Genomic DNA, 20,574 nt, shown 5'->3' on the forward strand with positions numbered 1-20,574 from the left:
AAATGTTTCATTCTGACATTTTTAAATGAAAAAGTCCATTTTTCTGGTTCCAAAACAACTTTTTGTTTTGAAATCTAATTTAGTTAAACTGAAAAAAGATTTGTTTAAAAAAAGAGAGAGAAGATAAAAATAAGAAAGAAACATTTCAAAATTATCAAAACAAAACATTTTGACTGACCTGAACCAAAATAGTTGTTGGTTTTTCAATTGACAAACATTTTCAGGATTTCAACTTTTCTTTCTGATTCAGGACAGTAAAAATTTTCAAACTCTCAAAAATATCCATAGGACACAAAAACAGCTTCCTGCCCACCTCTAATAATGATACTTATCTCCCTATGTGAAGAACTTTGAGAGTTACAGATGAAAAGCACTATGTCAGAACTATGTATTATTATCCAACTTTATTGTTAACATTTGAATTTTGCAAATGCAGCACAATTTTCTAGAGTCAAAGTAACAGATACATTTAAAGTATTTTAAAGTTATAAATCATTGTAAACAATGGACATCAGCATTTTAGTCTATTTTACATGCTCATTTAGGACCTGATCCTCTTCCCATTGCAATAAATGATTTTTTTGCCATTGATTTTAATGGAACAGGATCAGGTCCATAAAGTCTGGGTGAAGTTCTGATTTCTTTTCACTGTTCCCTGACTACAGGAGATTTGGTCCCAGTTGGGGGGCTGATGAGACCCTCAGGAAGCCTATTGCTTCTTGGAGATTCCTTTTCTGAACCTCTGAGTAGGAAGACTGCTCGGATACATGGAGCTTGCCTTAAACAAGATAAAGTGCTGCCCCATGCAGGAGGTTATCAGGCACTGTTGGAAGCGAACACTCTTGTCGCCCAGATACATGTGGTTAAAGCCCTGAGGCAGTATAAAGACTCAATTTGTGAAGATATGTCCTTAGCAGCAGACAAGCAGGAAGTCCTGAAGGCTGCAGTAGAAGACATGAAAAAGGCATTGTCAATTAGGCTCTATCATGCAATGCACTGGCTGCGAAGTTTGGAGAAACAACACGAAATAGCTTCAAGCCTCAAAAGTAATGGTGGCAAATTGGGTATGTACTTTGCGTAAAACCTACTGAAAAACAATCACTTAGAACAAAAGTAATCTGAGCCTATTTTAATGATTGAGAGACAGATTCTCACTGATGTAAATGGATGAAATTCCTTTGAAATCAATGGAGCTATATCTAATCACATAATCAGAGAAGTTGGCCCAAAATAGCATAAGCATTCTGTGCCATATTAGGACTACATTGGGATGAGAAACACATGCCAAATACCTGCTGTCTTTAGCAAATCTTTACACTCTGAGCGCTGCCAGGTCTCATTTGGATACTGTAGCCAAACTAACAAGATTCATTGTGCATTCATCAGCCGCTAAAAGTTAAACGGCTATTTCCATCAAGAAACAATTCCCATTCAGATTAGCAGCACATACTGATATCTTCCTCTCTTCTTTTTCAAATGAATTAGGGATTATCAAATATCCTGGTACAGAGATGTGGATTCCTGCAGTGTTTGGAATGAAAATCCCAGATCCGGGTGGGTCAGATTTGATGGTGCCCATCCTAGGAGTAGAATGTGATTGGAACACTGGGCACCCAACCCCACTAGCAGGAACCATGGAAGATGCAGATGGAAAAGGTGGAGTAAGAAACCGGATCACACAACATAAAGCCATAGTGAGGCAGTGACAGGACTGTCACCAATATCTGTGTTACTTTCAGAATCAGTAACGTGCAGTGACAAAGAAAAATTTAATGCATTCATACAAATTTGAATGCGAAATTCTGATTGGTGTGGTGTGGACCTGTACACAACAGTCAGCTTCAACTTAATGGTGAAAGAGAGTTAGGCCACTGCAGTGGCCTTTCACTTCTGGAAACGTATTCTGCCTGCACATCCTCGTACTTCTTTAGTCCCAGTGGGTGATCTAAAAGGCCCCACTTTAGTCTCTGACTCAGGAGGGCTGGATATGACTCCTTGAATGGGCCAGAGGGGATAACTAGAGCTATAGCCCCAGGGGTTGGGGGCACTGCCCCCACAGTGCTCCCAATTCATGCCAGTTCAGGAACAGGAGACATTTGCTTAGGACTTGAACTCAGCCATGTTCTTGGCAGTTCAGTGCTGCAGGGCTAGCTCAGAGGTTTGTTTTATCAAGGGGCTATTTAAGATCTAAGTCACTTCCTTTTGTGGTTTAATAAATGTCAATCACTGAACTGGATGCACAAAAATTAAGTGGCTCACTCTCCTCATCCTGTGAATTCTAAAAAATATATTTATTTATTTTGTCTTTCTGCAGGTCTTGTCCCTATCACAGTTGGTGCCAGAACCATAGATCCTGATACAGGTGAGACTGGCCCAGTTATAGGTGCTCAAACCGATCCTTGGACAAACATTGTAATTCCTATTGTTCAGTCCCTAGGAGCTTTACCAAGAGGAACAGCAGACCCAGATCTGGTAATTAGAGCCCCAACAAATCAGAATTTCTTCCAGATATAACAATGTTTAGAAATTCCCTGCTTATGCTTTCAAACTATGGGGAGACAATTCTCCTTGCTTCAGTATCCTAACTAAACAGACCACAGTTTTTTTTATTAGTGGATGTGTGAGTTTGTCATTACCAGAGTATATACAAATTTGTTTATTGTACTGTATTGTATGTACATGAGTGAGCTCCCAGCACAGGGTATTGTTGGAACTGGAATTAGTATAGAAGGAAATCCAGCCATAACTGGAATTTAGGGGTTTTTTAGACGTTTGTTACCTATTTACAAGGGATTTGGTTACTAAACATTTCTGAGAGTGGGTTTGGGGGCACTGAGTGGCGTTTGGGGGTGAGGGCAGATAGTTCTCTAAGGAGGGTATTGGAGGCCTCCTAGTTTTAATATCTTCATTTTTGAATAGGTGTTATCAGGGTAGACAGACTTCTGTGACATCTTAAGGATCTATTCTGTGGCAGGTAGTATTAAGTTCTGGAGCAGGAAACTGTAAAGTCTGTTTCCCAGTTTATATTTTCCCACAGTTCAATAAAAGTTAATTTACATGTTTTATAACACTTGATACTTGAAAATGATCAGAAATAAATTAATTGTTGCTCCCACCTACCCTCCCAGTATCCCACTGTTTTCCCTTCCTCTGCACTTTATTTTTCTCATTTCTTTGTCACCCCTCTTTCTCCATCTACTTTGTCACGTCCCCTAGTGAAATTCATGCTACCTTCATTACAGCTTTGAACATTACAGCATAAACTTCTAAAGTGAAAGCTGTACACCTGCACAAACTTCCTATTGCAAAGTATTCATCTCTCTAATGCAAAGAAAGTGCCGATACTGTCAGGCTGGAGAATTTGTAGAAATCGTGGAACAAGGGTTTCCTCACTGGCACAGAGAATCACACATGATACAGAGGTTTCTGACCTTCCTTCAGAACCCTGAAAACCTGAGCTGCTGCTTTTGGTGTTGTTTTTCAGCTGAGCATTCTGGAAAAGGAGATAAATTCAAGACAAATGTACTGGCACCGCCAAAGAGAAAGGGAAGAAGAGCTTCTTAAAGAGCTTAACTTTGTGTTTCTTGATGTCCTTGATGCTGTAAAGGAAGGAAAGGCACAGAAGGTGCAGTGGATCCTCTTTGTAACTGGCTTCAGCTAATTCTTCAGTGGATATTTTTTTTCTCAAGTGCTTAAGGGAATCCACTGAGTGCCAAATTTTCAAGCTAATGTTTAGAAATATAGTTGCTTCTCTTTTTGACTCAACGCGTATGCTTTGTGTGGGCTCATCTACATTTGAATTTTTCCATCAATGTGCCCTGGTGCTGTGCTAGTTGTCAGTCCAAGTCAAATTGTCAGTCCAAGTCATTTTTTACACCAATACATTATCTATACTTGGTGTTTCACTGATGCAGCTACATTAGTGTGTTATACCTGTGCAAAAATCCGCAGTGTAGACAAGCCCACTCCTGCAGTCGCTATTGTTTTAGTAGCTGTTGCCTCTCAGTAACAGAGTAATCTCCAGTAAAAACTCAGAATGGATGTTTTAAGGCTCACTGAAATAAATGGAAAGATTCCCAATAACTTCAGTGAGTTTTGGCTCAGTCAATCAAAATGCAATCAGAGAAAGAGAAAGTGACTGGGGAAAGGAAGAACAGACAGAGGGGGAATGAGATGATAGATGTTAGGACAGACAGTGCATGCTCTGTTAGCTAAGGGAGGAGGTTAGGAGGAAAAGAAAGTATAGATAAAAGCCTTATTCTTTCTAACTATGTATTCACAACATGGCCATCACAGTTATTCCTGTTATCTGTAGCTTTATAAAAACTTTTTTGGAACAGGTGGGATTTTTAAAGCTTCTCTGTCACAGAAGATAACATCAGTGATAATGGGAACATCTGGCGAGGCTGTAATTTTATTTCATATTTTCTGTCCTGCTTCTTACAGATAAGGCACAAGGATAAATTAAAAGACATTGAGGAAACCTGTCACTTCCTTGAGGAATCCTCTCTTCAGGAAGCTCAAAGAAGAACTGCCAGGGATCTGAGCAGCCTATTGGGCTCTGAACTACCTTTGTTATCTAAAGGTAGGAAGCAGAGGCTTTCACGTGAAGAAAGTGAGGCCCTTTTGTACACACTGTGTGAAAATCACCCCTGTGCAGAGGACTGGAGCAAGGCTGGTACAATACTTAAGTCCCACTTAACCACTCAAAATAGAGCTGAAATGGGATTGAAGTGATGCATATGTGGGGCCCTTACTGAACTGAGTGAGGTTTTTTTTTTGTTGGTCCTTTCTCAATACCAAAGAAAGGGGAAGGGCCAATGAGAAATCAAGATCCTGAGACTGACAGTCCCCAGGGCCAATGGGGAGAGGCCAGCACTCCAGGTCAGCCCGATGGACAGGTCAGGCAGGCCCGTGAGGGAGTCTGAGGCCCCGTCCTCCGTGTGAGGGATGCTGAGAGCAGAGCTAAGGGGAGAGGGGGCCGGAGAAGGCCGAGTGGAGCTGGAGGCAGAGCTGGGGAACTGGAGCGGGACGGTGAGCCGGGGCTGGGCGACAGCGGGGAGCTGCGGGGCCAGAGCTGGGGGGGGGGGGTGGACGCCGGCCGTGCAGCCAGTCACCCCAGAGCTGGGTGCGGTGAGCAGCTGGGGCGGGCGAGGGGGATCCTGGGCAGCCGGCCCCGCGCCGGGAGACGGCACCAGGCAAGATGTCCCGCAGGCCGGACTCGGAGGGGGTCGTCGCCCCGAAGCGGGAGGGGCGACACTGGGGGGAAAGTCCCTGTCACCTAGCGCCTGAGGGCATGTGGCCTCTGCCAGAGAAGGTGTCTGACCCGTGGTATCACCGCAGCACAGCCAGGGCCTGGTGGGGAGGCCTGGGATGTGTGAGGAACAGACGGTGAGCTTCCTAGAGACGGCTGTTGGCCGTACCCCCGTGCCTGGTTTCCTCGAACCTTTCCCATTCCTCTCCCTTATTTTTCATACCAGTCTTTGCTATTTAATCAATTGTATTTAGTTTGAACTGAACGTCGGGCTCACTGGGCTGAGGAAGTGGCCGGTGTGGAGCGAGCACCCCGGAGTGGGGACACCCTTGCCCCTGTCCTAAGTGACCACGACAAGACTGGGGGTTTTGTCTCCGAGAGTCCTGGGCCCTGCCTTATCGGGGTTATGAGGACTCTGCCGCATGGGAGAGTGAAAAGGGAGTCCTCAAGGGCAGGCAGGCATCTGGGTAAAGGGCTCTGGAGCAAGGACTCAGATCCTTTCACTATCCGATTCCACCGGGGTAATGCAGAAGCCAGGAAAGTTCCCCACAATAGCAGGACCATTCTCCCGCTTACACGTAGACTTTGTGCTGATGGTCTGCACAGGGGTGATTTTTCACTCATCTTGAGAAATCTCACTGCAGACCTGAACAGTGTCTCTTCAGTTCTATTGGAATCTCAAAATCCCATGCAAAATCCTGCCAATTGCCCCAGAAATCCCACACTGTTCTGCAATGGCTCTGTATGTCAGACTCATTGAGGTTGGGTTTTTTTTGTTTTGTTTTTTTACTGCACTGTGATTGGTAGAACTCACACTCTGAATAAATCTATAGCAAGTTCTCGTGGGTGTCCTAAAAATTGAAAGAGGAAATAGCGGGTGAACAGACTTGACAGATAAATCATTTTTGTGCAGCATGCCACAGAATCAACAGAATCAGAAATTGAAAATTCCTGTTAGGGCATTTAATCCATGCCCTTCATCTGTCTCAGAAATTCAGTGGCTTCCCCTCTATAACCACTCATTGAGACTCAGTTTCCAAGCTGAAAGTAATTGCTAACATTCTGTACCTACAGCCGAGAGAGATGAAAAAGAGCAAGAAGTTCGAGTCATACTGGTGATCAGGAAGGCACTGGAAAAAATGGTTCAATTTATTAAAAAGATGCAGCTGGAGGAAGGCCTATTACAAAGGCAGATGAAGGAGAAAGCATGGCAAAGGAGCAAGAACTTTAACACAGAGACAGCACCCAGATTCAAGCCCAGAAAGGTGAGGTCACAGGTTGAGGTAAATATCACTAACCTTATTCTATAGGAAACTATGGTTTCCCTTTGAAGCACATTTTAAAATATGAAACTATGATTAAGCCAGTTTTAACTCCCAAAGAACCTCCCATCTCATATAGGACCTTCTCCTCCCTTATCCACAGACCAGGCTGAAGAAGAAAGTGAGCAGAATGATATTAAACAAAAGTCAGTCACCCTATACAGCTACTGCTCAGATAATCGATTTTAAACCTGTATAGAACAATATAGCATGATGCTGTTACCAGTTCTTATCCTTTGAGATAGAAAATCCAGTTTGATTGTGAAACAGTGCTAGTTAGGAGTCAAACTGGCCAGACTGAAATTAGGAGTTAGAAAGAGGAATTGTCAAATGCGATGTTTTGTGTTATGTTTCTGACTGGTACAGAACCTCTTCATGTTAGCAGTTTAAAAAAACATGAAACCTGTTATATGGCATTATAGATATTAGAGTTGGAAAAGACCAATTAGATCATGAAAGATCATCTCCTGGGGACTGATTCTCAAAAGCTTTCCCAGTCATATGTTACATGTATGTAGAGATGAAGCTTCAACCACTATCCATAGACCAGTCAAGTGACTAGTTAAATAAATAGGACTCTTTTTTTCTTTTTATTGAGTTGTGACTTAGCCAGGATGGGTAGGGATGGTGTCCCTAGCCTCTGTTTGCGTGAAGCTGGGAATGAACGACAGAGAATGGATCACTTGATGATTACCTGTTCATTCCCTCTGGGGCATCTGGCAATGGCCACTGTTGGAAGACAGGATACTGGGCTAGATGGACCTTTGGTCTGACCCAGTATGGCCATTCTTGTGTGTGTGTGTTGGTCAGGCCTTCATCCAACACGTATCAGATTTCATTGTGTGGAAGCTTTTCCTTTTAATTTTACTCCGTTACTCTGACTTATTCTGTCCAAAACAAACCTCCTTGATGTTTACACCTTTCAGATTCTTACACGCTTTTACCAATGTTCCATGTCACAGCTTGGCCCGGCTGCCATATTTATTTATTTCAGTTTTTCTCTTAAATTAGTCCCTTGAGGCCCCTTAATCATTTTTGTTACTATTCCCTGAACTCTGCACTTGTCTGGATAGCTTTGGTGATGAGATGATGAGAACTGAGTGCATTATTCTCGATAGAGTCACACAAGCTTTATAGATAAAGTTCTATTTTAATCATAAGAAAAATGCAATCCTTAATTTAGGCAGCTTGCTTGCTCATTTGCTAATATTTCATACCATTTTTTTAGGTCATACTACATCATGTTGCTGAATTTCAGGAACATATAATGAAACAACAGGTCAGTGTGGAGTCTGCATACAGCAGACTGGAGTATCTCAGGGACTTGTTGGACATCCAGGCTCTGCAGGCAAAGGTACTGACTTCACCTGAAGGTTTGAGATAATGTTATATATTACTCAATTTTTCCAGCAACAACAGGCTGTTGGTATGTTCTTAGAGTAAAATCTTAGCATGGAATCAGACACCCAGAAAAAGAAATCACCCTATTTGAGAGTTGCAAGAATTGGTTTAAAAATTATTTTATCATGGACTTTGAAACTTGTACACTAAATAAAAATTCAATTAAAAAATGTAATATTTTGGCAGCAGTGTTAGACTGATGTGCACAGTGTCAGTTTGGATGTACATTTATAACAGGTGAACATCCTCCTCCTAAAGGTACTCCCATAAAGCATGACAGTGCCTGCTAGGAACCCAGGAGGTGGGATGGTCCCAGAGCCCTGGCTCCATACCGAGCCCAGATGTTTACACTGTAGTTTTATAGCCCTGCAACCCAAGCCTTGCAAGCCTGAGTCAGTTGACATGGGCCAGCTGCAGGTGTTTTATTGCAAGTCTAGACGTACCCTGCATGACTTAGAAACACAAATCCCAATTTCAGAGTAACAGCCGTGTTAGTCTGTATTCGCAAAAAGAAAAGGAGTACTTGTGGCACCTTAGAGACTAACCAATTTATTTGAGCATAAGCTTTCGTGAGCTACAGCTCACTTCATCGGATGCATACTGTGGAAACTGCAGAAGACATTATATACACAGAGACCATGAAACAATACCTCCTCCCACCCCACTCTCCTGCTGGTAATAGCTTATCTAAAGTGATCATCAAGTTGGGCCATTTCCAGCACAAATCCAGGTTTTCTCACCCTCCGCCCCCCCCCACACACACACACAAACTCACTCTCCTGCTGGTAATAGCCCATCCAAAGTGACCACTCTCTTTAAAATGTGTATGATAATCAAGGTGGGCCATTTCCAGCACAAATCCAGGTTTTCTCACCCCCCCACCCCCCTCCAAAAACCACACACACAAACTCACTCTCCTGCTAGTAATAGCTTATCCAAAGTGACCACTCTCCTCACAATGTGTATGAAAATCAAGGTGGGCCATTTCCAGCACAAATACAGGTTTTCTCACCCCCCACCCCCTTTTTTCAAAAAAACACACACACACAAAAGGGGGTGGGGGGGTGAGAAAACCGGTATTTGTGCTGGAAATGGCCCACCTTGATTTTCATACACGTTGTGAGGAGAGTGGTCACTTTGGATAAGCTATTACTAGCAGGAGAGTGAGTTTGTGTGTGTGGTTTTTGGAGGGGGGGGGTGAGAAAACCTGGATTTGTGCTGGAAATGGCCCACCTTGATTATCATACACATTTTAAAGAGAGTGGTCACTTTGGATGGGCTATTACCAGCAGGAGAGTGAGTTTGTGTGTGGGGGGGTGGAGGGTGAGAAAACCTGGATTTGTGCTGGAAATGGCCCAACTTGATGATCACTTTAGATAAGCTATTACCAGCAGGAGAGTGGGGTGGGAGGAGGTATTGTTTCATGGTCTCTGTGTATATAATGTCTTCTGCAGTTTCCACAATATGCATCCGATGAAGTGAGCTGTAGCTCACGAAAGCTCATGCTCAAATAAATTGGTTAGTCTCTAAGGTGCCACAAGTACTCCTTTTCTTTTTACAAATCCCAATGACTTTAAATGGAACTTGTGCTCCTAAATCACAGAGGTGCTTTTGAAAATTCCACCCTTGGTATCTGTAATGTTTTAATTAAGGGCTGTGTCCAGAAAAATTTAGATCCTGAACCAAACCCTGTTGACATCAGTTGAAGTCTTTTGACTGATTTCAAGGGGTTTGGTTCAGACTCTCTGTCCTTTTGAGTGGCCAGTTTACATAGTCTATCTATTTTAGGCTACTTCAGTTAAAAAAATGATCACTGGAGTTATCAGGGTGGTCATGTCTGAACACCTGCCCTCTTTTCTTTCCCTTATTTCAAAATGCCTTATGCTGTTTGGTCTCCTGAAGTTCCCCTTCCCCTTAAATCTCAGCTTCTTTTCACTCCCCATGAGTCTGTCATATATATCTATAGCTGAACTCCAGCTTATTACTCTAAATGAAATAAGGTTATTTTACTGCAGTGTTGGAGAGGGAGAGTTTGACCATGTATATGGCACTTGCAAATGCATCCCACATAAACTGGGGACATTAAACACATGAAATGAAATTTAATTTTTTTGTCTTTAAATCCTTTACACTAGCTTCAGGAACGTGGACAGTTTAAAGAGATGGGAGCTGTGGGCCCATTACCACCCGACCAGACACACATTAGGAGCCCCCAAAGCTTTTAAACTGTTTGTGATTAGGCAAGCTTGTAGTTCAGTGCACACCTCCTAGTCCTGTTATAAAATGATTTGCATGTACAAGGATTGTGTGGAAATATTAAGAGTGACAGGCTGCATTTCCAGTGGTATTAATGACTCACATGCGAACAGCAAGTGTGTTTGTCATTGTCTGATCTGTGCTATTTCAGGCTCTTCTCTCTGGGACATCACAATGCTTTGAAAACTACCAAGGGACCGGATTTTATGGTATTGCTGGTGTCCCCCACGGCACATGGGCAGTCATCCATCAAAAACTGATTCCATTGTTAAAGTCTCTGGTTCAGACACTGGAGGAAAACAAAAGGCGTGATAGGTCACTTGAGACACTGATTCTTCAATCAAGTAAAGGTACAGTCAATAATTTCATTTTATTCCAACTCAGAAACTGTTGCCAGAGTGAATAAGTTCTTTTCACTCCCCATGAGTCTGTCATATATATCTATAGCTGAACTCCAGCTTATTACTCTAAATGAAATAAGGTTATTTTACTGCAGTGTTGGAGAGGGAGAGTTTGACCATGTATATGGCCAATGGCATTTTGGGATGTATAAGTAGGGGCATAGCGAGCAGATCGAGGGACGTGATTGTTCCCCTCTATTCGACATTGGTGAGGCCTCATCTGGAGTACTGTGTCCAGTTTTGGGCCCCACACTTCAAGAAGGATGTGGATAAATTGGAGAGAGTCCAGCGAAGGGCAACAAAAATGATTAGGGGTCTGGAACACATGAGTTATGAGGAGAGGCTGAGGGAGCTGGGATTGTTTAGCCTGCAGAAGAGAAGAATGAGGGGGGATTTGATAGCTGCTTTCAACTACCTGAAAGGGGGTTCCAAAGAGGATGGCTCTAGACTGTTCTCAATGGTATCAGATGACAGAACGAGGAGTAATGGTCTCAAGCTGCAGTGGGGGAGGTTTAGATTGGATATTAGGAAAAACTTTTTCACTAAGAGGGTGGTGAAACACTGGAATGCGTTACCTAGGGAGGTGGTAGAATCTCCTTCCTTAGAGGTTTTTAAGGTCAGGCTTGACAAAGCCCTGGCTGGGATGATTTAACTGGGAATTGGTCCTGCTTCGAGCAGGGGGTTGGACTAGATGACCTTCTGGGGTCCCTTCCAACCCTTATATTCTATGATTCTATGATTCTATGGTGTGCTACAAACTGAAGCTCCAATCTGCAGCAGGAAGTTAAGCATGTGCTTAATTTTATACTTTTGAGGAGCCCCATGAGTCAAAGGTTCTGCTCAGATGTGTAAAATGAAGCATTTGTGTCAACTATTTCCAGGATCAGAGCCTGTCTTTGCAACCATAAAAATTTATAAAAGTTTGTAAAATTCAGATAATCTTTTATTAGACTATTCAAAAATTGAAGTGCATTGTGTGTACATTCTCTCTCGCAATCCTCCATCCTTCTGGAAGTTTCCAGAAGCAAAAAGTCAGTTTTCATCAGAATGATGTTCTTGCTATAGGCCAGACAGTCAGAATCAAAACACCGTCAGTTAAAATTCAAAGGAAAAAATAAGGTCTAAATCTTAGACATTTTCAGTCTCTACCGATAAAGGAAGGTGAAACTGCAGATTTCTGAGGAGAATAATGTATATGCTGAGAATTCATCATTATGTACAGTAGATTGTATTAGCTTCTGGGGGATGGCAGTTTCCTCTTCCACATTTTTGCAAGAGAACAAGATTAGGAGCATGGTGACAGACAGAGTACTTGATTTCTTGCATCTTTACTCAGGCCTGAGGATTGGTTTAGTTACTGGACTATACAAGATCTTTTAAATCAGTGGGAGTTAGATGACTAAATATCTTTGAGGGTCTGGTCTTCTTTCCCTAACTAGAAGGTTTCAATCCTGGGAAATCTTGAAAGATGTAATCTTTGTGCATCTATCTCCATTCCACCTCTATTCATTCTGTGGTATAACTAGAGGCTGCTGCAGAATGTAGGCCCTACCCTCAGCTTGGCAGTAAAAAGCCTTGTGCAACCACAGAAATCAATGGCAAAGCTTTTACTTTCCCTCATGTGAGCATTCAAACTGTAAATTGTGATGTAACCAGACTTGTAGTTACATAAAAGTTCTAACTGCTGTTTACTGACAAACAGAGCTGAAATATACAAGCTGTCAAAATGTTGGATACATTTCAGGATGAAAACATTTAGTCTGTATAGAATATGTCCCTCTGCAAATCGAGGGAGAAAAACATAGTGGAATTTCCAAAGCAATTTAATAACTGTTTCTTTCCTCTATTTTATTATTCCCCTTTCTCATAATTCAACTTCCTTTCCAGTCTCTCAATATGAATGATCAAATTAAAATGTAAAGATTTTTTCCTCTTTTTTTAGACCTGTAACAAGTATATTTTCTTCTTAATTCCTATCAGCCACAATGTCTGCTAAGATCAGGTTGGGATTTGAATGATTAGTTTTTCAAAGGTCTTCTCTTCCGTGTAATATCTTCAATATAATCAGATCTAGTGCTGTGTCATTCTTTTACTGGAAAGGTATAGCTGTTTTATGAATACTGAAGTAACTAGTAATGAATTACTGATTAAGGACCTTATATGTGCTTAAATCCTATTGAAGTCAATAGGAGAGAAACATGTTCATAGGAATGCAGTTGCTCACAGGCTTAAATTTAAGCATGTACTTAAGTAATTTGGTGAATCAGGGCCTAAATGATGGCAGCTACAGCGTCTAGTTCCTTTCACTCTCTATCACTCATCAGTTTCTTTGGAACACACTGAAAATTTCAGTTAAAACGTGGAAGCAGCCACAAAAGCCTTAAGATTTGTCAGCACTTTTGAAAGAATTGGTGATTATATACATACCAAGGCTGCACTAAAATAGTTAATACAAGAAGAATCAAATGGCCATTCCTCTTCTTTCTTGAGCCAGCATTGATTCCCATTTCTGTAGTGATATTTCAGCTAACATTGCTTGACTATTTCCAGCATGGATGAGAAAACTGTCACATAATGTTTGCAGGGTAAGAAGAGGAGGGATCAGCTTGCATAGAGTGCTAAGAATTGCCAAGAAAGAGAGTCAGAATAGATAAGCATGGACTCACAAATTCCATTCCCTTATAATAACCTAATATGTTATCTTGCAACATCTATCTCACAATTGTCGTCATCATTAAGGCAAATTCCAAAGAGATGTAGCATCTTTGCAGATCAAGCACCATAGACATATAGTGAACATCCAGCCAGACCATCCTAAAGGACTTAGCTAGAGATCGATCCAGGTCTGCATCTGTCACATCAGCTACCTCTTTATTCATCTGTCTGTAGCTCAACATCAGTTGACTGGTGCCCTTCCAGTTCTTCTTCATATGCAATTAATCATTCATGATTGTGTCACCTTCACTACAATGGAAATTAGATTGAATGAGCCTTATATCAAATGTTGGGACGAGTGTTTGCAAGTACATGCTGTTGAAGCTTATTTATATGCAATTAGATAAAGGCAAGTGTTCCAAACAAGATTTGCTTTCCTGATTGAAAAAGCAATAAAGGCTTCAGGAACTTTTACATCCAGGTTTGTGAACCTTGCAGGATTTAGTGACAGGTATATAGTACATTTTCTCTTGCTACAAAGTTACTTGTATTCTCTAAAATGACTTGTTTACAAATGTTTCTTCTGAGTGGTAAAACTAGAATGAGCAGATAACCAGATAAGTGAACAAATCTAGATAGGTTATCTTCTGTCCCAGACTGTTACTGGATTAGGACAGAGTATTGCAGAGTGACAGATATTAATATTTTCAAAATATTTAGTAGAAAGAATTGTGAAAGGGAGCTTGAATGTGCTGAAAAGAGCCCGGAATTCAGAAATAAATGTAAAGGTCCTTTACTTCTTTTTGGTTTTTCCTGAAGGATACTCCTCAAGAAGCACCTTAAAGGCATCTACAGCTCAGTCTGAGGCATTCAGGACTGCAGAAAGCCAGGAAATTGCTCCAAGTGCCACACTGTCACCTGTGCTGCCCTCTTTTTTCTTACCAGGGGGATCCCATGTACAGCAAGAAATTCTGACAAGGTGAGAAATACTAATTCTTCTTTTTTAAATCCTCCTTGTGGTTTTAATTGGTGAAGGGTATTATTTGTGTTTCGTCCTGAAGTGTTATGTGGTGATGCTGTTTGAACTTGAACAGTCACTGCAATCCATCCTATTGGTAGACGACACTTGTCCCCCATATAGAATGTGTATCAGCTTGCAAAGTGCTTTAGGATCCTTCATGATAAAGGCTGCATATAAATGTCTGATAATTTCTTGTCGTGCTTAATTTATTTCTGGTGTTTTGGCAGGTTATTTTTAGAAAAGCATGCCAGTGAATTGGTGCATTTAGAGCTGTCCTTAATGACGGAAGAAATAAACATGATCTGCTACTTTTATGAATCAGCCAAAGATAAGGAAAAGGAAGAATATAAAGAAAATTGGGTGAGACTGGTGCTGAGTAAGCTCGAAGTTTTCATTCAGAGTATGAGAAATGAGAATTTTCTTATTTCCTTTCTGAGTGGCTTTCATTTTTTTCACATCACATGACAGAGGTAGAATATCTCCCATAGCACATGGGAACCTGAAGCTCTGGCCATTTCAATGCAAAACATGGAGGCCAATGTTTTTAAAAATTGAGGATCTAAAATTAGGCTTCTATATCTATAGATAGACATCTACTTAAGTGGCCTGATTTTCAATATGAGCCCCTGGGTCCTGAACTTCAGGCCCTTTTTTTTATATGGAGTTAACGTGTGGCGCATATATTTAAAAATCTTGGCTAGAGTTTAATTGATTATTTTCATTTATGTGGTCTTAAGCTGAAGCAGAAGTATCTCTGTAGTTTCAGGGAATGAAGAGCCATAAAGAAATGGATGTGGCCAGCGACTGGGACACATTTCTGAAGGAGTTAGCTGAATGCCACCAGTGTGCTGAACAAGCTCTCTATCAGAAGCATTGGAAAGAAATAAAGCAGTCAGGGCTCAGCTGGAATCTAGTAACACCCAAAGACCACTTACGTTCTCTAGATGAAATTCTACATCATTTATCACTGCTTGGTGCTGATTTGCAAATCACAGATTCCCACATCAGATACGATGTCACTAAAAAGCAAGATGTGAGTTCAAGAGTCTTATTTACATAACTGTAAGTAAGCTGTCACTTTACTAGTTCGTTCTTTTCTCTGTAAAAAAGCAGGTTCTGGTCTTGACTGCATGTGTCAGAAAAACATGATTTAAATTCTCAGCCTTTAGTTTTGCCAAACAGTAATTTTATTTCTGATCCAAAAATTAACCCCGTCACAGACAACAATTTGTGGAAAGTATTTGATGTATTGGTGGTACAGTGAGGTAAATCCATCCACAAGATAATCTGGTTGTGGAATGAACTTCTATGTTTTTTACATTGAAAGCTCTCAGCATCTTAGTCTCTTTTACTCAACAGGAAACACAGTATTTGGAAGCAGAACTAGCTACAGACTCAGCAAGTCAAATATTACAAGCTTCAGCAGTCAAAATAGTGAAGCTAGAAGTTATGAAACAAGTGTGTCTCTATAGAGTATTGGATCTCTATAATGAACTTCAGGTATATCCCATTGATTATTCCTCCACTTCGCTATCCTCACATGGGAAGTTAATGCCAATTTGCTAAGGTCTGCACGATACCTTGAGAATATAAAGTGCTACATGAACATGCTAAGGCTCATTCAGATTCAGACCTTTTCCAGTCAGAGTTCGAAAATATAAAGGAGACTTGAATCGGCTAGAATTCAGCTACAAAAGGATAAAGCTCACTGCACCTCACAGCCACATTGTTGGCACAAGCTAAGCACAACAGGTGCCATTTTCAAAGTTACAAATAGGACTTAAGTACCCAGCTCTCTGCTGTTCACTGGGAGCTTGGTGCCTAATTGCCATTTGTGCCTTTAAAAGTTTTCCCCAACTTCCCAGATCTCTCCACACAGATTTTCCTCAGTATGCTTCCTGTCTCTGGTTCATATCTGCACCCGAGACAATCACGTCTTGTTGCCAGTTGCCAGTTAGAGGCAGCAGGAGTTTCCTGGGAGAATTCTAAGACAGTTACTTGGTGATAAAAGTGATAGTATTTTTATTCATTATAATGTAATTGTAAAACAGTAGTACCTTGTGTCCCCATAGTGCTACCCACCATGTATACACAAAGTAAAAAATAGTCCTTGTCTTGGAGAGTTTATCTGAAATAAACAAGACAGAAAAGAGAGACAGGAAGTATCTATCCCCATTTTACAGGTAGAAAACGGTGGCACTGAGAAATTAAGTGACCCACACATAGTCTTTAGCAGAACTCAGTTCTAACCCAGATAATCCTGATTCCCATGCCTTAACCACAAAACCATCTTCCCTCCTTCTAAAGCCAGGCATGTCTGGGGCGTGATTTGCCAGGCGTGTGCAAAGTTTGAGCTACTCCCCGCCTCCTTTTGTAGTGCCATTTACATCTATGCTTATTCCATATTTAGGAGTTCATCTACCCACTGTGCATGCTTACTGTGCACACATAAATTCACAAAACATATTCTGCACCCTGATCCTCTTCAGTCAGAAAGCGTGGGATAGAATGTGCATGTCCACAGAGGGGGGTTACAGTATAATGTACTCTGCCTCATGAGTTACACAACTCAATGCTGGAAACAAAATCTCGAATGTAGCAGCCAAATAACATTTATTTTTCCATATCACTATGTTTTCTTTCTTAAGAGACAGACCTGTCCAAAAGGTGTGTTAAGGATTCTGAACACTTTACACTATAGAGCTACAGGAGAATCTGTGGCCCAAGAGGTGGCCCAGATTACTGAGAAGCAGCAAGTGGAGAGAGCTGTGGCTTTTCTCCAGAAGCACCACAAAGAAGGGGACTTACTTATTGGTGTAAAGGAAGAGTCAGAGACTGAACTGAGGAATATGCAGACACAGTTCAGACTGGAGCTTCAAACCCAGACAGAAGAAAAGGTACAATTGCTATTGTGTTAATCTCTCTGTTAATCTCTCTCTGTTTATGCTGCTTTAAAATAATGGGAAAGCACATGTATCTGACCATTGTATCAAATGTAACATGGTCTGTGGTTTGCAAACATTTGATTCATGTATTATCCACACAAAAAAATGGTAACAAGGATTATCCAGCTCCATCAGGTTTCTATATGTAGTAAGAGTGAATTCTGCAGGGCTTTTAACTGTATAGATTCCCTTGTCCTTCAGTACAGTTAATTTATTTTTTTCTGTGACTGCTATGTTCAAACTTTTGCCAGCAGAATTTGAATACTTCCGAGCACTCAGTAATTTACAGGGAACCCAGTCTTAAAGAGTTTGCAATGTTTTCTTCCTAGGTGCAAGCCAAGGAAATGCAAGTGATCCAGGAGGCTGAAAGACAGGAGTTACCAAATCATATTGAGCATGTGGCATATTTTATCCTATCTCAGAGACACTTGCGGCAAACAGTAATAGTGCTACAAGACAGATGCAGATTCCAAAAGGCAGACTTTTGGACACAGACTGAAGAAAGAAACCTGTGCAAGTTTGTCATAGATGTAAAGCCCTTTTTTGTTGTTATATTGCATGTGTTTATGTTTTAGGAGTTGTATGATTTTTTTCAAGGAATGTTTCCTTTCATAAAAATGTGCGGCTCCAGATTACGGGATATCATATAGTCATTTCTGTAACAATTTACACATGCCAAACTGTACCTGAAATCTTCTGAAAAGTAGTATGGTTCACTGTATATGATGTTGGTTTGGGACTCAAGATATCTCTGGTCTGTTCTCAGCTCTAACGTGCTTTGTGCCCATGAGCAAGTCACTTTGGGCCAGAGTTTCAAGTGTGGCTTCTAATTCTGGGTACCCAATTTGAGATGCCTAAGAGGTAACATTTTCAAAAGTGATTTGAGAGCCTAAATCCCATAGAAATGAAATGTGATGTAGGCTCCAAAGTGCCTAAATCACTTTTGAAAGTGGGACTTAGGCTCCTAAATCATATGGGCACTTTTGAAAATTTTACCCCTAGTTGTTGTTATTTATATTTGGCAAACCCAACAGTGTGCAGGTGTTTCCAAACATAATGGAATACATGATCCCTATCCCACTAAGCTCACAGCCTAAACAAACAAACAGAGGATGCGGGAAGGGGCACAACATATACACAGTTATGTTAACAAATATATATATGATGTGTAAACTAGTCTCAGATTACTCATTAAGCTCATCATTGGCATCAACAGACTTCCCAAGGTGTATTGAAAACTGTGTGAAAAATAAGAAGCTATCATTTTAAGTGTGAGGGATTTTTTTATCCTAACAGCAGGATAGGGAGTTTTAAGGGAAGCCTTGTGATCTGGATTGTCTGAATCAGCTTGTAGACAAATAGCCTAGAATAAGATGGTGTGAGCTGTGCCTCTCTGTTTAAGGGAGTAGCCTGCTTTGTCTCTCTCTGGTTTTGGGTCTTGTATGTTCTGAATTCTAAGAAATAAAGTAGTGTTACGTTGCAACCTTCCAGCATGAGGGTTTGTTTGTATCTAATTTTTCTGTGTGTAAGCTGTGAACATCACACTTCTCATAGGCACTATGGCAGCTGGGGGGTCATCAGGAGAGACCTGAATGTGGAGGAGGTAGTAGCCTCTCAGGTAAACTTAGGAAAGTTCTAATTTTGAGAAGTGCTGAGCGATCACAGCTGTTGTCTTTACCTGGAGTTGTGCATGCTAAACACTTCTGAAAAGTAGCCCCTAAGGCTGGGACTGTCAAATGAGTCTCAATGGGAGTTAAGCTCCTACCTCCTTTATTTTTACTTAATAATTTATTTATGTGTAGATTTACGTCAGGCTCCTTTGAAAATCCCAGCCTAGGTTTCTAAGGTTGACACCCAAAAATGGAGGTATCCACAATTAGAAACCACTTATGCAAATGCAGGCCTCTCAGTTAGCCCATCTATGAAATGGAGACAATAATGCTTTCTCACCTTTGTTAAACATTTAGAGATCTATGGACAGAAGATGCCATATAAGTGGTAAGTATTATTATCTGATTCCTATTGTGCTAGATAGAATTTTGGAAGATCCTGCAGTTCCTATATCTTTCTGTAAGTTCTCAGTGAGCTGGCTTCTAGAAACTAAAATGACCAATAAAAGGAGCAGGGTGTTTTACTTATGTTCCATGTTATGGGTGCTGTGGAATATTTGAGGTAATGGTGGGTGGCTGTATCCATGTAACACATGGGCCTATTGTGTTTCAGGGGTCATTGGTTGATGATGATATGAGGGACATCATACATCTATTGAAAGATAACATAGAATACAAGCTTTCAGGGCTGGAGCTGAAACAAGCTGCCAGATTATTACAACTGAGAGAGAAACAGTTTTTGGAAATAACCCAATGCCTGAAAGACCACTCTTTGGACAAGGTAAAATTGAAAATAAATTATCTAATGATAACCAAAATATCCACTCTCAAGTTCTGTTTGCTTCCAACATTTTTCTTAACAGCCCATGCAAAGTTCTTAGTAACATCTTGGCACTTAACAATAGAGTGCACGCGATAATTTGAAATGAGCACAATTGTTTGTGCAGATCTGTTTTGTACAGCTTTATATTGAGCCATGGCTCTGTTTAAAACTTTCAACTTGTGAGAACAACAATCTAAATGGATCAGTATCAATTTTGTTGCACTGGGCTTCAAATAACCAAAACTGTTGAGAGGCTTATGTTCAGTTTTAGAGTCAGGAACGGGTGGTCGGGGCTCCTAGGTTCTAGACCCAGTGTTGCCACTGAGTTCCTGCGTGGTCTCTTGCAAGTCGCTTCATCTGTCTGTGCCTCTTCTTCTTAGCACATGCGCAGCGTGCTTCAAGTGGCACGTGACCAGGATTCATCACTGAATTTGGTCCGGTGGTTGGATCATTAGCTTCCCTGACCCAGGCCAGGTACTGACAGGGAGCACAACATGAACACTGATCCATACCCCGCCTCTCTGTGCCTCCTTTAATATATCTGTAGAATGGCATTATAATATCTTGCAGAAATATTATAGAGACAAGGTAGATGAAGTGAATCTTTCGTTGGACCAACTTATAAAAAAATATTACCTCAGCCATCTTGTCTCTCTAATATCCTGGGACCAACAAGGCTACAACAACATGCAGACAACTTACAGGGATATTGTAAGTATGCATTAATTTATTTTAACAGAGCACATTGAGATCCCTAGATGAAAGAAGCTAAGCAATTATCTTTGTTACTGTTATATAATAACAACATTCTTTCTGGGAATAAAATTCCTGTTTTTCTCTTTTTTATCTTTCTGTATGTATACTCTGCAGCCTGTGGATGAAGCTG

General features: G+C 41.0%; 1 protein-coding gene across 1 annotated transcript; it reads left to right on the top strand.

Annotated features, from left to right (window-relative positions):
- The first annotated feature begins 7,810 nt into the window (after positions 1–7,810).
- LOC142069775 (uncharacterized) lies at positions 7,811–19,746 on the top strand. The gene is made up of 10 exons (XM_075122161.1): positions 7,811–7,930; positions 10,385–10,583; positions 14,109–14,268; positions 14,538–14,670; positions 15,071–15,343; positions 15,670–15,810; positions 16,959–17,207; positions 17,585–17,785; positions 19,479–19,646; positions 19,729–19,746. Exons 1-10 carry the CDS (start codon positions 7,844–7,846, stop codon positions 19,744–19,746), a joined length of 1,629 nt encoding a protein of 542 aa, XP_074978262.1. The 5' UTR covers positions 7,811–7,843.
- Positions 19,747–20,574: the final 828 nt, after the last annotated feature.

The sequence above is a fragment of the Caretta caretta genome, chromosome 22 (genome assembly GCF_965140235.1).
Source record: "Caretta caretta isolate rCarCar2 chromosome 22, rCarCar1.hap1, whole genome shotgun sequence".
Lineage (NCBI taxonomy): Eukaryota > Metazoa > Chordata > Testudines > Cheloniidae > Caretta > Caretta caretta.